Source organism: Tasmannia lanceolata, unplaced genomic scaffold (genome assembly GCF_043159265.1).
Source record: "Tasmannia lanceolata isolate RefF3 unplaced genomic scaffold, GAP_Taslan_0.1 ptg000015l, whole genome shotgun sequence".
In the NCBI taxonomy this organism is placed as follows: Eukaryota; Viridiplantae; Streptophyta; class Magnoliopsida; order Canellales; family Winteraceae; genus Tasmannia; species Tasmannia lanceolata.
Genome location: NW_027518692.1, coordinates 52,924,754 through 52,939,956, shown reverse-complemented (window position 1 = coordinate 52,939,956; position 15,203 = coordinate 52,924,754). Strand labels below are relative to the sequence as shown.

The 15,203-nt window shown below is 36.7% G+C and overlaps 1 protein-coding gene across 2 annotated transcripts in view; it reads right to left on the bottom strand.

Moving 5' to 3' along the window:
- LOC143892362 (Galactose oxidase/kelch repeat superfamily protein) overlaps nucleotides 1-15,203 on the bottom strand; it is a 49,510-nt gene extending 34,307 nt beyond the window's left edge. The window contains exons 1-7 of one of the 2 annotated variants that reach the window (XM_077396943.1): nucleotides 14,755-15,203; nucleotides 14,401-14,487; nucleotides 13,572-13,640; nucleotides 13,362-13,494; nucleotides 13,208-13,254; nucleotides 9,169-9,255; nucleotides 2,025-2,086 (exon numbers count right to left, since the gene is read on the bottom strand). In XM_077396943.1, coding sequence (XP_077253058.1) covers nucleotides 2,025-2,086; nucleotides 9,169-9,255; nucleotides 13,208-13,254; nucleotides 13,362-13,494; nucleotides 13,572-13,640; nucleotides 14,401-14,487; nucleotides 14,755-14,886 — 617 coding nt within the window. In that variant the 5' untranslated portion in view covers nucleotides 14,887-15,203. Of the gene's footprint in view, nucleotides 1-2,024; nucleotides 2,087-9,168; nucleotides 9,256-13,207; nucleotides 13,255-13,361; nucleotides 13,495-13,571; nucleotides 13,641-13,778; nucleotides 13,844-14,400; nucleotides 14,494-14,754 lie in introns of those variants that run through there. The other variant, XM_077396944.1, reaches the window with a different exon arrangement.

The window sequence follows — 15,203 nt, the reverse complement described above, 5'->3', positions numbered from 1 at the left end:
ACATCACAAACAGGCTTACACAGTCTGGAAATTCCAATATTGAATATTCATACATAAAAATTGTAGATCAAAGGACCATAAGCCTTATATTTATAGCAAAATCAAACCCCACGAAATTCTTAGGGGGCTTAGAATATAATTCTAACCCAACTACACTTCTACTAATAACAATCAATCACAAGCTGCTGCCTGAGCTAGCTTGGCTTGTTCAACATTTAGGTGCACTCGAGGTGCAAGAACCTGTGGCTGGCCAAAGGTAAAATGGATAATTGGAATTCTGGGAACATTTTCTTAAGTTTTTTTGCTGTACATGATGCAAATAAATATGAAAAGCAACCCTCCATCATCAACCATACACATTGGCTGCCTGAGCAGGGGATCCAGACTGTCCATCAGGAGTTCCCTCCATTGTATGGGACACGATCCAAAAAACAACTGATTTGAGGAACATAGTCTCTAAGAAGTGTCCCTCAAACAAAAGGCTTTTGGTATCAAGTGCTTGGGGTTGGGAGGATAGAGGACGAAGGTGCTAACACTCCTTATCCATTCCCACCAATTTATTTCGGCAATAAAAAACAAAAAAGACTAATACAAGAGGCTATGGTCACCTGTCAAGATCTTCTGTGCCAAGAGAAATATACCTAGGACCTACCTGCAAGCCTCATTGGACCACCAAGGGCAACAAGTAGGCCCAGTGTTTGTGGCTCATTGATGCTGCCACCGGAAATGGCTTTGACTACATTGTAGATAGCTACAAATAAGATAAATTACTCTATCATTCCATATATAAAACCATAACACAAGATTTTGTCAAAATGTCCGTCAAATCTAGCCTATTGTGTCTGTTTTTAGGTTTCCAATTCTGCCTCTAAGCCACCAAGATGGAGCATGCAAAAGACTTAATAGAACCACCCTATTTTATCATGACAATTTCACCAAAAGGGCCCTGCAAATAGCTCCTAGAAGGCACGAGTGGAGATATCCAAACAGTAATAACCTAGAAAATGCCTTAAACTAAATCACGTTTCAACGCGATCAAAATCGGCAGAGCAAGGAATGCATCTCCAATATAAAGAAGTGACAGAGGACATTCGACAATGACCATAAATATGCCACAGATAATAACTAATAGATAAATGTATCTGAGAACGAGTATAAATAGCGTAGGTTCCTATGTTGTTTGGGTTATGTTAGATATTGATTCTATAGGACGTAACATAGATAGGGTGGTCCTAAGAAATCATCTCCATAGGATCATGCTAACCCTTGATTTGTGGAGGTTTAAAATGGAAGGCTATAAAATGGGTCCATTTTGTGCCTCTCTAGATCGAATGGTTAGGATGATCCTAAGGAGATGATTTCTTAGGAACATGCTATCTATGTTAGGTTTTATGGAATGAATGGGTTGGATGACTCAAACAACATGGCTTGATGTGCTATTTGTAGTGGCTAGCTCAGATAGCTTATATGAGGTCTCCCTCAGATCAATCGCCCCCCATAACTAATGCCTCTCACTCCTTATGTTGAATTTTGAATAATATGGATATCTCTTGTTAAAAACTACAGCCCAGTAAGGCATTTACTTTTTCTGTTTCACAATGTACCCAATAGGTCACGTGGACTTGTTTTCATAGATAAAGTGATACCACATGACGTTATTATTTCTCATTGTTGGACTCATTTGACACATCTATGCAAATTATACACTTGCGCATGCCCATGTGATGTATATTTCCTATAGTAGAAAATTTAGCGCTAGTCCGATATTGGATAATTGAGGCATTTTCAATAGGATGATGCGGAAATTTAAACAAATAAATGTGTCCAACAAATCAAAGTACAATTAAATGCATCAAATAAAGTTCTATCATTAGGAAAGCAAGCAACAATAGATGCCCACGTTGGGTTAGGAGAGAGAATGTAACATCCAGCAGCCCTTATTTAGCACATGTCATCCATAGAAACTAAAATTAATTAATGGGCCCACTGAAAAATTGATGCCTAATAAGGACACAACGCACAACCTCACTTCTCTTAGAGTATCGTAGAAGCCACCAAAAACAATTATCTTGTGCTTGTACAACACCTGTTACATACAAAAATGAAAAAGAAACAATGAGAAAACGAATAAGTGGAAAACTTGTCAACAAATCATTTAGCATCACATGTATTTGAATTTAACATAATGAAACTATCTAATACAATAGTGAGAGTAAATATTGTGGCAGAAGATTGAGTGAAAATGCATAGGTGTGTGGCAGAAGATTGAGTGAAAATGGATAGGTGTTCGGGGTGTAGAGTGGACAGTTTACTGATGTCTTATTCAGAGTTGCCCCTTGAATTGGGTATTCAATGGCCAGCATATCATTAATGTTACTTTCCGTCTTGCCTAAATTTTAATTCCAGCAGCAGTGGCAGATAAAATCAAAAAATCACACATCGTTTCTTTTCGAGTACTTAATTATTTTGAATTTCTACTTTTAGAGCAAATCAATCCTAAATTTAAGATTTTACCTTGATTCAGAAAAGGATTTAGTTCAGAAAATCAAAAAAGTGAGGATTTAGTGTAGACCATTAAAATGATTTCGAAGCATATCTTTAATGCTACTTTCCATAATTCCATGAGCAGTGGGTGATAAAATCAAAAAATTACATATGGTTTCCCACGAGAACTTAATTATTTTGAATTCCTACTTTTTAGAACAAATAGAACCTAAATTTAAGATTTTACCTTGATTCCGAAAGGAATTTAGTTCAGAAAATCAAAAGGTAAGGATTCAGTGTCGAACAATACAATGATTAGGCTGAAAATCCAAAAAAGTAGGATCTGGATGGTAAGAGAAGTTCAATAAGTTATAGAACTCCAAGTGTAGACAGCATTCATCAAGTGAACTCAACAACAAAGAAGTAGAAGAACTAAATTTAAAAGAGGAAATAGAAAAACAACTACTAAACCAAGGATTCAAGTTTTGGTTTTTACATTTCGGTCCTGACGGAAATAGAAAGATGTCAATTTTGGATGAAAATTTCAGTGGAAATCAAGTAAAATCATGGGATGTATGGAAACATAAGCAAATCTTGGATATTTAAGTTGAAACTTCAAAAAATACTAGAATAAAAACAAATACACACTTAAAAATCATCACATAAATAATAAAACCACCCTTATTGATATAACCATATCGAACACCAAGTGACATGCATTGTAGGGTATGTTTGATAATTCAGTAAACCATCACATTAAAAAAAAAAAAAAAAAAAACCACCCATAATGATTTAACCATATCGAACACTTAGTGACATGCATTGTCGGGTATGTTTGACAATTCAGTTAATACCACATTTCACATGCAATTCATATAAATACTTATACGAAGACTTTTGGTAAAAGTTATGACTTGGTCTGAGAGGGGATAGCATTCCTCTTCTGCACATCCATGGCGTTTTGAAAAATCCAAATATCTCAGAGACAGAAACATGGAATTTGTGATTCCAAGTAAGATAGGTTTAGCATCATGGGATCCTTTTCTATCAAATAGGAAAGGTTGTTGCAAAAAATGTACTTCTAAACCACATTTCACAAGCAATTCATACAAATATAATTATAAAACACAAACTATTATAGTGTCCAACAAATACAACAAATCACCATTAAAAAAATAATACACTAAATGGCAAAGAAAGATTCATTTGTTTTTCAATGGCAGAAAGATTCATTTTTTTAAATAGTTTTCTAATATTTTATAATTTTGTAATATTTTATAAAAATATAACAAAGATAGAAAATAGTGATAAAATGCAACATAATTTTATAGATAAATGTATGAACGCCTTAATTTTTCTTGGGATAAGTTTAATCAATTTTTTATTTTTTAATAAAAATACATAAAAATTATATATTATAAATATAATATATATAACAATAAAATATTATAAATTGTGCTGTTTATATAATTTCCTTGTTCATTCTAATTATTTTTTTATGATTTTTAAATATTATTTATTATAATTTAATATTTTAAGACAAGAAATTAATTATCTTTTCTAATTTTAAATAATTATCTAGCATTTCGTGAAGTTTCACCTTAAATTTCCATCATTTGCATATGATTCCATAAGTTTCCATAATTTTAAGGGATTTCACCAATATTTGCAACTGAAGCCGACATGTTTCGAAGTTTTGACCAAAATAATGTATTATGTACACGAATAGTTTTGGTTTCAATATGTTTTTGATGGGGAAGGAAATGGAAACATGTCGGTCGTTTCGTGTTCGCTTTGGCGGAAATTTAAAATCATGGCAAGGTTTAAGGTTTCGGTTTTGGTAAGCATTTTTTATGGGGAAGGAAATGGAAACATGTTGGCCGTTTCATGTTCGCTTTGGTGGAAATTTAAAATCATGGCAAGGTTTAAGGTTTCGGTTTTGGTAAGCATTTTGGTCCATACGTTACTGTAATTTTACAAAATTTCCAACCAACACCAACATGTTCCCAAGTTTCAACCAAAATAATGTAATACAGTTTAGGTTTCAATGTGCATTTTGATGGGGAAGGAAATGGAAACATGCCGGTTGATTCGTGTCAGTTTTGGTGGAAATTTGGAAATTTAAAACCATGGAAAGGTTTAAGGTTTCGGTTTTGGTAAGCATTTCGGTCGGTTTCAATTGGAAATTTCGGTGGAAATCCTGTAAAATAGAAACATATGGAATCATATGCAAATGATGGACATTTAAGATGAAAATTTCAAAAAATCTAGAATAGGCACAAATACACACTCAGAAACCATCACATAAGCAAAAAAAGCCATTCATAATAATTTGACATTGAACACCTAGTGGCATGCGCTTTCGTATGGAATCATCTTCAATCTAACATGAGGTTGAACCACATCAGTCACCCCAGTTGAAAAGAACTCAACCTCGAGTTCAAGTCATCCTCCTCTAAAGACAATCGCTTGTCAATGAAAACATTGTGGCAACAATCTACAAATTTAAGGATTCCGTCGCATTTCTAAACAAGAAATTTGGAAAGAGAATATTTTGGCGGTAACCCTGTTAGTATATCATCAAGAATGATGTAAATATAACTCCTCCAAGATTAGATGAACAACAAATGAAACTTCAATACTCATCTCTTCCAATTTATCAACCTTCTCTTCCATTGATAGACGATATATATGTCAATCGGCCCACCCAATGTTGGCTGATAATACATCAATTTTCTAAACACAATTTCTTTTGATGAGGTTACCTTGAGCGCAGTTCTCTCGCCGCTAATTCTGACAATCATGGTATTGAATGAATCTTCACACGGATTAGTTTGTGGCAATAGAAAATATTCACTTACCGCATGGGATTTGACTGTGATGGTTAGACCATTGGGTAATCAGACCAATCGCCATTTTCTAGTAGTTGGCACAAGGTTCGCTTGCTTTTTCCATTCCGTTGGTTCAGATTTTGAAGAGCGGAGGAAGAATACTTCAACAGCTACTCAGTTGGCTATCCCTTCACACTAATCTTCATAGTATACTTCTTTATCTTCTACACTTAGCACACAATTGTTGCAGATCTAGAGTATGTGGTGCGGCTTGATTGTGCACAACTTGAGCGAGAACGGTGTTGAGTTCTGTGAATTGCTCCCTCTTCTCTTTTATCTTCCGATCATTCTGCTCCCCTTGTTGAATCACTACCACTTGTTTTTTAATTAATATCCTAACCTCCTCGAGATTTTTGTCATCTTGCACATCTTCACTATAATGAGAACCGGAGGCCTTTTTAGGACGCATCTTGGCTGTAATACCAAATAATGTAGCACAGATATTCATTTAAATGCGCCAATACAAAATAATGCAGAATAAATTTATGATTGGCGCTCTGATGCCAAATAATGTAGCACGAATTTAACATTGACGCTTTAATACCAATTTATGGTGCAACTTATAACAGAAATAAATTGATGTCGATATAAATATAATCTCGTTTGATTACAACCATAGATCAAAACGACAAAAATCTTACAGAAAGTTTTCTTCCCCAAGACAATCCCTTGAACCCTAACTTTTTTCTTATTCCAAAATACGCAAAAATTTTGTCTCTCGAACAGTAGCTTTTGGTGATGACCCTAGGATCCTTAATAATTATGTCAACTCTTCCTAATAATGATGACCCAAAGATCCCTTCTTTGGCTCATGTCACTGGCCCAATTCGGGGTCACAAACAGTCCCCACCTTGAAAAATCCTTTTGGAGAACCATTCAAGAGAATCAAAAACAGAGTGGATGATATATATTCCTTCATCCACCCTTCTATGATACCTAGATACGCATACAATTAAGGACATGGATATAGGAAAGGCGATATGACTTATCATTTTTGGAATGTAGGGCCCAGATGTGGATAAGTGTATTTCATTCAATGAGATAAGATAGTTTTAAATTCCAGCCGAAATCCAAATTTCGGCTGAAATATTTCACTGTCGGTTTGGACCGAAAACGAAGGTACATTAAATTGGAAAAATACAGGATTTTGCCAAAATTTCCCCAAATTTTTGCCGAAATTCCAAAATTTCGCTTTGAAATTTCGTTTTTCATCTTTATTTACAAAATTTCCAATGAAATGTTAAAAAAATTCCTCTGAAATTTAAGATTTCCACCAAAATCGCCGAAATTTCCACCAAAATTTCATACATTTCGGTGGAATTTATTTTTTTTTTAAAAGAAATTTTTATCAAGGTTTTACATGATTTCGGCCGAAATAATTTCCAACCCGGTTTTGGTGGTAGCCGAAACCGACATTTAAATCCTTGGCGATAGGATACAAGACATGCATAAATAAAATACCAGAACACATAACTAGATTTAAATTAGACGATAGAATTGATAACAAATTAGTACTAAATCCGATTTTGTCCGAGACGGAATCCACAGATGACCAATCCACATAATCATAAGTTTTCTTCATGTTTAACTTGAACACAATACCTGGCCCTTTGGATTTATGTCCGGAATTAATCCTCATGACCGACCAAAGCCGCATCTAAGGTCTACATCCCCATTATAAACTCCCCTCTGTTAAGAGATATGCTCCACTGGGAAGCCCTTTTTACTATGGTTGAAAGGACTAGAGAAAGGATCTCACAGGTACTTTCCACAAGGCTAATAGGTCTAAAGTCTTTCTGTTCCTGAACAACTTTTGTGGAATTAAGATTATGAAGGCTGGATTAGTTACCTCACTGAGTTTTCCTCTTGAAGAATACCTCGAAGGAAGTCACAATATCAGATTTCACTACCTCCCAACAATGCTGGAAGAATCCCATGCGAAAACCATCCAAGACAAGGAGCCAGAATCCTTTACATGGCAAACACTCTACTTCCTTCGTTCCTTCTTCTTTAGAACGAGATTTAAGCTCCTCACAAGTCTTGCGGTCCAACCTATCAACATAATTTTGTCTATCTTAGGCTTTTGCCAACTCTCCTTAGCGTAAAGGGATTGGCAAAGTCCACAATGAATTTGGTGATGACCCTAGGATCCTTAACAACGATGTCAACTCTCAACTTGGAATGCAGTTGTATTTCTCCCTCACAGTATTGTTGTGGAAGGAATTTGTATTCTTATAATTTTATCAAACTGCTTTAACCATTTGACCCTACATTATTGACATCATTTTGTCTCTTCCTACGATATTTTTTCTCTTACAATCCCTTTAAGCTTCAGCAATTTTTACCATCTTCCACCAATATGTAGCCCGCTTCCTATTATATAATGCATTTATTCAAAAAGGGAAAAAGCATTATGGAACTTCAAAGCCCATTGTATAGTGGACGCCAAAACAAAACATTCACTTTCTCGCGAGTGCAACCATATCGCCACCTCCTAATACTCTTCGACACTGACCTTTATGGACTAGGACAGTGATTATTTTTGTGGCTACAAAGCTTTTACTCGGATAGCCTATTCGTGAAAATCCCCTCTTCCTAAACAATTGACAGGACAGCAAAGGGTGGTAATTTGATATTACTTGAAAGTCGAAATTGATACACAACAAGCAGCAAGCCCTTTCTCACGGTCAGAAATTGAGTGTATTCCACATAATAGATACCAATGCTTAAAGAATCATACTAGGATGACCACTCGACTAAGGCAAAAAGGAGTTGACTTTAATGAATCTTGATGCGGTCAACTTTTTTTCATTAACCTGGCCAAGTCAAAGAGTTTCCGATTGACTAGGATGGGTTAAACTTGAACTTGAACAAGAACTCGGCAAAGGTATAACCGAGTGGGCGAATCACAGGTTGAGCTAGGGAGCTTTTAAAAGTGGAAGATAAATAAAGATATGAATACACTCCAAATGTTACTTCACTTTTTTTGTCTTTTGTTATCAATAATCAAAATGTTCCTTTTACCTCTAGGCCTCAATCACACAGCATTGAATCATTCCTTGACGGTTCTCTTGACCATGATGTTCAATTGAAGGAAAATACAGTAGCATACAAAAAACAAAATGTTTGTGTGAAATCACGGCATCAAGTTCCGACAAACAATCAATATTCACAAAGAGATGGAAAGAGGACCCCCCGCAACAATCGGAAAAACCATCACTCCTCAATTGTGTCCTAGACCTGAAATTGATATCTATGGAACTCTCTTTTTTATATTTTAATATCAGCTACCATTAAAAAAAAAAAAAAAAAAACATTTTAATAGCGCTACTATGCAATCCAAACTTCTTCAAGCAGTATGGAATGCAAAACTAAAGGAAACAAAGGCAAATGGATAAAATAATTGCCAATGACAGTCCCAACAGGCCAAGACATGCTAACTCAGTCTACTTTATCGAAGGGACACAAACCTAGCTCAGTGAGAAGCAGATTGTTCCTAAGCCACATGCCGAAATTCTCAAGGTAAAAGGTTCAGTGGGCCATATACTTCAAGGGGCACCTCCACGTGCAAAAGATATGTTTCGTTGAGACATCTATTGGGCATGTGCTTCTGGCATTTTAGGACAACTAATACTAATTCATATTATATACAACACACATCTCTGACATGGAAAGCTTTTAAATTACAACGTAGTGTCAATATAGAGCTCCCATATGATTTTCCCCAAAAAAATTAATGCACTCCTCATCACTTAAACATAGTCACCATGTCATAAGCAAACCAAAAACATACCATGCGATGGCCCGAACGTGGACTTGGACATCCCTTCAATATTAATTGCTCCCACTGATTTGATTTCAAGTCTAACATCCAAAAGTCCTGTAACAAGACAGAAATCAAAACCAACAGATATGCTATGATGGCAGCAATGATCTAGAAACCATGTGTAAAATAATAGAAAGCTTTAACCACAATTTGAGTTTTAAATAACAGCCAATGCAGTAACATACTATGGATCCAATGAAAGAACATAGGCATAATCAAATTTGTAAACAGAACATTGAGAGAAAGGAGGTCCACACACAGCCGGAATGGGCATAACTAGAGAAAAGGCAGTGGGGCAGGCAGACGAAGAAGGGAAGTGGGTTCCTTCCTCGGGTTTTCTTCTTGGGTCTTTTCTCGGGTTCCTCTTGGGTATTTTCTCTTGGGTTTTTCTCTTGTACGGTCTTGGGTTTGAGAAGCAAGGATTGGGCTGCAGATTTGTGGGTTTTGTTTTAATCCATCGCAATCCTTGTATATTGTTTTTCTCAAAGTGGAAGATCGTGTTTCTCGCCAGCGGACATAGGCTTGGCTGAACCACGTAAAATCTTAGTGTTCATCTTGTGGCTTGTTTTATTATTTTACTATTCCACTGGTTTGCGCACGATCGGATCGGATTTGCTTGGCGAGTTTTCTGAACATGTGGTATCAGAGCTCAACTGGAGCGATCGTGGAGGCCGGGTGGAGTAATCGTGGATGTTGTGGTTGGATCGCGGTTTGAGCGATCTTTGGGAGTATAAAGATTGTCCAAGAAAGATTCTCGTTCGAGGTGGAGCCTACACCAAGAAGTGCGGAGTAATCTGAGATGACGGTAAAATCGAGTTCTACCAAGTTCAACATCAACAGACTTGACGGAAAAGGCAGTTTCACCCTATGGCAGATGAGGGTGAAGGGCATCCTAGTTCAACAGGGATTGGCTAAGGCGTTGAAGGGAGGATGGGAAGCCAGAGAAGATGAAGGATGCCGAGTGGGTAGACAATGAGTCGAAGGCGGTCAACTTAATTCAGATATGACTGGCAGATAACGTTATGTTTAATGTTATGGAAGAAGATGTGCCTAAATTATGGGAGAAGTAAGAAAAGCTTTGCATGTCGAAAGCTTGGCCAATCAGATGTATCTGAAGCGGTAGTTGTACGGGCTGAAGATGCAAGAAAGCGAGAATCTTTTGTAACACATTACGGTGTTCAACGGGCTTGTGGATCAACTCCACAAGGTTGATGAAAAGTTGAAGGAAAAACACAGGGCCCTTTCTGCTTCTTACTTCGCTTCATGATTCGTCTGACAACTTGGTGACAACTTTATTGCATGATAAGGATACGATAAAATTGGATGAAGTAATGGTGTCGCTCTTATCGCATGAGATGCAGAAGAAACAAGTTCTTGGTAGAAGTGAAAAGCATGGGTTGGTTGTTCTTTGTGGAAATCAAAGAGGAAGGTCGTCTGACAAGTGATCAAGAAAAGGCAGGTCAAGATCCATGGTTGGCGGAAAGAGTGTGCAATGTTATGGTTGCAAAAGAAAATGGCCACATCAAGCAGAATTTTCCAAAGCGAGTTGACCAGGCGAACAATGGTACTACAAATACAGTAGTGGCAGTAACTAATGAGCAGGGCGAAGAGGCTGGAGATGTTCTCACAGTCTCCACAGGTAATCACACTTCTCCTCGTGATGAGTGGATTCTAGATTCAGGTAGGGATGCAACTCGGGTTGATTTTTTGGAATTTGGGTTGAGCCTTTATCTTAAAATCAGGTCGGGTTCAGGTTGATTCCTATTCATTTTGTAGCAAACGCTCAACCTTAACAGACCCAAGTTGGACCCCTAGATTCAAGGTTCTCTGTTCATATATGCTCCAGGAAGGAATAGCTTGATATGTTCCAAGAGACAAGGGCGGGTGTAGTGTCATTGGGTGACGGATCTACTTGTGACGTCATGTGAGTTGGGACAGTGAAGATTAAGATGTCTGATGGAGTAGTTCGTACTTTGGGTGGTGCGGCGTATGTCCCAAAGATATGGAAGAATCTAGTGTCACTAGGCCGGTTGGACTCCAGTGGTTGCAGGCTTTCAGCTGCAGGTGGAGCCATGAAAATCACACGCGGATGTATGGTTCTGATGAAAGGAGAGAAGTGTGGTGAATTATATTGTCTGGTCGGGGACACGGTGACTAGTGTTCATAAGATCTCGATGGTTACTTGGAAAATGAGCAGTAGCGTGTCCAAGCGAAGGGTCTCTTTTGCAGTTGGTGCAGAGACAGGTTTTCGAGTTGCAGACGATGGTGACAGGATGACAATACCTGTGTTTGGGAGGATGGATCGAGATCCCTCTCCAAGGTTGACCGGGTGAGTCAACCAGTTGGCAGCTACACATGTGCATTGGTCGTGTTGATCGAATCAAACATGCATGTTAGGTTCTGATTTTATTATATGTGAGTTATTCTCTCCTGATCTACCAATAGATAGTCATAACTTTTTGTTTCTTTCCTGATCTACCAATTGCCAAAATCAGAACTTTTGTTAATTTTGGAAATTAATTATTTTAATTGATTTTAAAAGAAAATCATTTCAAATATGAAAATGGCAAATTTTTGTATTAAAAATATATAAAAAAAAAAGTTAAATTCATAAAAAAAAAAAAAAACCAGAATGGACATAATTCATACTATTGTATTGTTATATACACACACACATTTATATATAGTATTTTATACTTGGGTAATGATAAAGTGAAGAGCGCCCTTACAAAAACCCAACTGCAAGGGCGCCCCATTGGGTCAACGTCATCCAACCACATTAATAATAGCACTGAACAATGCAAAATAAAGGAATGTTAAATGCAGTTTGGTGAAGCATGTCCAATGGAGCGCCTACTGGGGTTTTGCAGGGGGGCTCCCTTCAATTTAGCATTCCTCTTTATACTATTGCAACTACTTTTTGAAGTTATATACAAAAATAAAAAAATGTTACAATAATTTTAAAATAAAAAGGAAATAATTGTTTTTACCATTTAGTGTATTACAAGGTATACTATACTAGCATGCAACACATACTAGAAGTTGTATAACCCTTTATGTGAAATGCGGTGTACATATAACTATGTATTATGTACAAATAGGTTATTTGTGTGGTGTCTAGTTTTTTTTAGAACTATCAATGGTGTTTAGTTTTTTTTAGAACTATCAATATCAGTATATCACAGTACCCGTATCAAAATGTCACCACAACAAGATAGGGAGGATAATATTGGTTGGCAACATGGGCAGTCTATTGACGATAATCGGCATAAAACAGTGTAACTATTGTAGGAAGAGGATGGCCAGTGATGGTTATTTGAGCTTAAAACAGCACATTGAAGGTGGATTTACGAACATGCAACAATGTTGACAAGCCCCCAAGGGTTAGGGGAACTATGATAAGGTAGTTTATTGATGACCAGATTCGTAAGCAGTTGAACTATGACCATCATAGCAGAGATAGGGTTGATGGACCATCATAGGAGCGATATGGATGATGGATTTGTGAGATGAGGTTGGAGTCCTTGGGGATAGGTGGTGTAGTCATTATATTGTACTGCTTTTGCATCCCACATAATGTACTCTCCTTATGTTATACTAGTCTACTCAGTACTCCGTTATATTGTACTATTTCACTATATTGTACTATCTTTGTGGAATTAATTAATGGATTGGTTTTCTTCAAACATGTGTTTATGTGGTGTTTGTGTTTATGTTTATACATTATGTGGTTGTATATATTTTCAGTCGTGAATGGGCTTTACTGTTATGACATGTAAATCAATATTTGATCTTGCTGAACCATTATTTATTTATTTTATTTTTTTGATAGGTAAGCTGGGATCGAACCCCGACCTCAGAGTGAAAGAACGTAAAAGAAGGAGCCCATCTTGCTAAACATGATTGAATCTGTAAGAAAATTATAACCTAAGAATAAGAGAACAGCAAAGATGCCCAAGATTCAGTACAACAGTAGAGTAGAGTAGTTCTAGTTCAAAGGAACTACCTTGTAATGATGGAAACGCTCCTGATTTGGTGAAGTAAACTCGCCGCCTAAACAAAAATAAAGTCAAATAATACCGATTTTTCATCCATGCGACCATGAATTAAAAGTTTAAAACAGACTACTAAAAGCAATAGTTGAGCCAGTTTGAGTTTACCATAAATATAAAGATGATCCTTCCAGGCAACAGCCTGGTGTGCACTACGAGGTGGTGGACTATTAGGGCTCGAGATCAGTTTCCATTCACGCTTATCTACGTCGTATCGATAAAGATCACCATATACAAATGTCTGCAGCAATAAGTTCGGTAAATTAGCAAAATCCACAAGAATCTTTCGAGAAAAAAATGAGGATAAAAAATGCTCACCTTATTACCGTTGTAGAATTCGCCACCATACAAAATTAATTCCGTCTCTTTCAATGGGTTTATGTTCAGCTAGACAAAACATACAGTCGTCAGTATAAAACTCCAAAATACTTTCAGTTTGAAACAGCATTTCTTAAATCAAATCCTAAGCAATTTTGAAAATTCTTTTTTTTTTTTTGGTATATAAGCTGGGATCAAACATGCGACCTCAAGGTTGATAAACAAAGCCTCAAACATTGAGCTACAGGCCCCAATCCCAACTTCGAAAATTCCTACGTACAAAGCAAGGCCAAGAGAAGGAAATATGCACAGTCAAGATGTCAAAAGATTTAGATGGATAAGAGAGATCATAATCTTGCATCCAAAACAAACAAATGCTTTCACACCAAGGCCCTGTTCATTTTGGAAATTTTTTTTTTTATTTTTTTTTAAAGGTAACAATTTCATTAATGACTAAACTAATTGCATCGATGGGGACAAGGTGTCCCAACGGTGTGAAAAAATCGTTTTGGATTATGAGAAAGCATTTCTCACAATACAAATGTTTGTTTTGGATTGTGAGTACTGACTGTGAGTCCAAAACTGATTATTGAACTAATTTTGAGTCCAATAATCAGTTTTGGAACTCACAATTCAAAACAAACAGGGCTTAAATAACATCAATAATCACTCTCCCTATCAATGCAAGTCCATGGATAAATAATTAATTGCAAATAAAGTGCACACATAGTAGAGCTTTCCTCTTCTAAACAATAAGAAAATAGGAAGAAAAAAATAGACCCAATTTAATTCAAACAATGAATCTTCCATTTAAGGGTAAGGCGTGCACCGAACAGTTCGATCGAGGGGATGGGGCAGGAACATTTTCTTCAACATGAACTTCCTTCTTTTTCGCCTCTTCTTTTTGAATACTCATCTGTCAAAACAACCATAGTTTCCAATTATGAGCTCTATCCTGAACATTTCTGAACTAAACACGTTACAAAGACATCCATGCCCATTAAAATTCCCATTAAAAATTCAATTTTTTTTTGGTTTGGGAAAAACCCATTTGTACATAGATAGAATTATTCATGATTGTGTTTTCTAGACAATAGAATCACATCCCAAAACAGTTGAAGAAAAAATAAACCATATAAAGATGAAACGATAAGGGTAAAATTTTTAGGGTTTTTTGTTTTACCAAGATGGCATCGATGTCGTCTTCTAGAGAGATGGTTTTGGTCTCTCTTCGGGATCTCTTTTCCTCTGCCTTAGCTGTCTTTCTCTCTGTTTTCTCCTTTCCCTTTCCAGGTTTCTTAGCCTTTTTACCCATGTCCTTCCTTTTCTTGGCTCAGAGAGAGAGAGGGTTTGTAGTGTTTTTTTTTTTATGAGAAAGCTAGGGTTAGGCAGGACCCCGAATAGTTAAAAACATCAAGAAAATACGAGAGAAAGGGCCAAAGAGGCCAACAAATCAGAGACAAAGCTGCTGAAAGAAAAATTTCAATCTCATATAGACGTTCTCTTCACGATCAGAATTGAGGAACTGGAGGCAAAGGGTCTGTTGTGTTGAAAATAGAGGAAGTGTGTTTTAGGGCAGAGGCAAACGGACTGTGCGCACTATGTATCCTCGTCGTGTTTGGATGTGCAGAA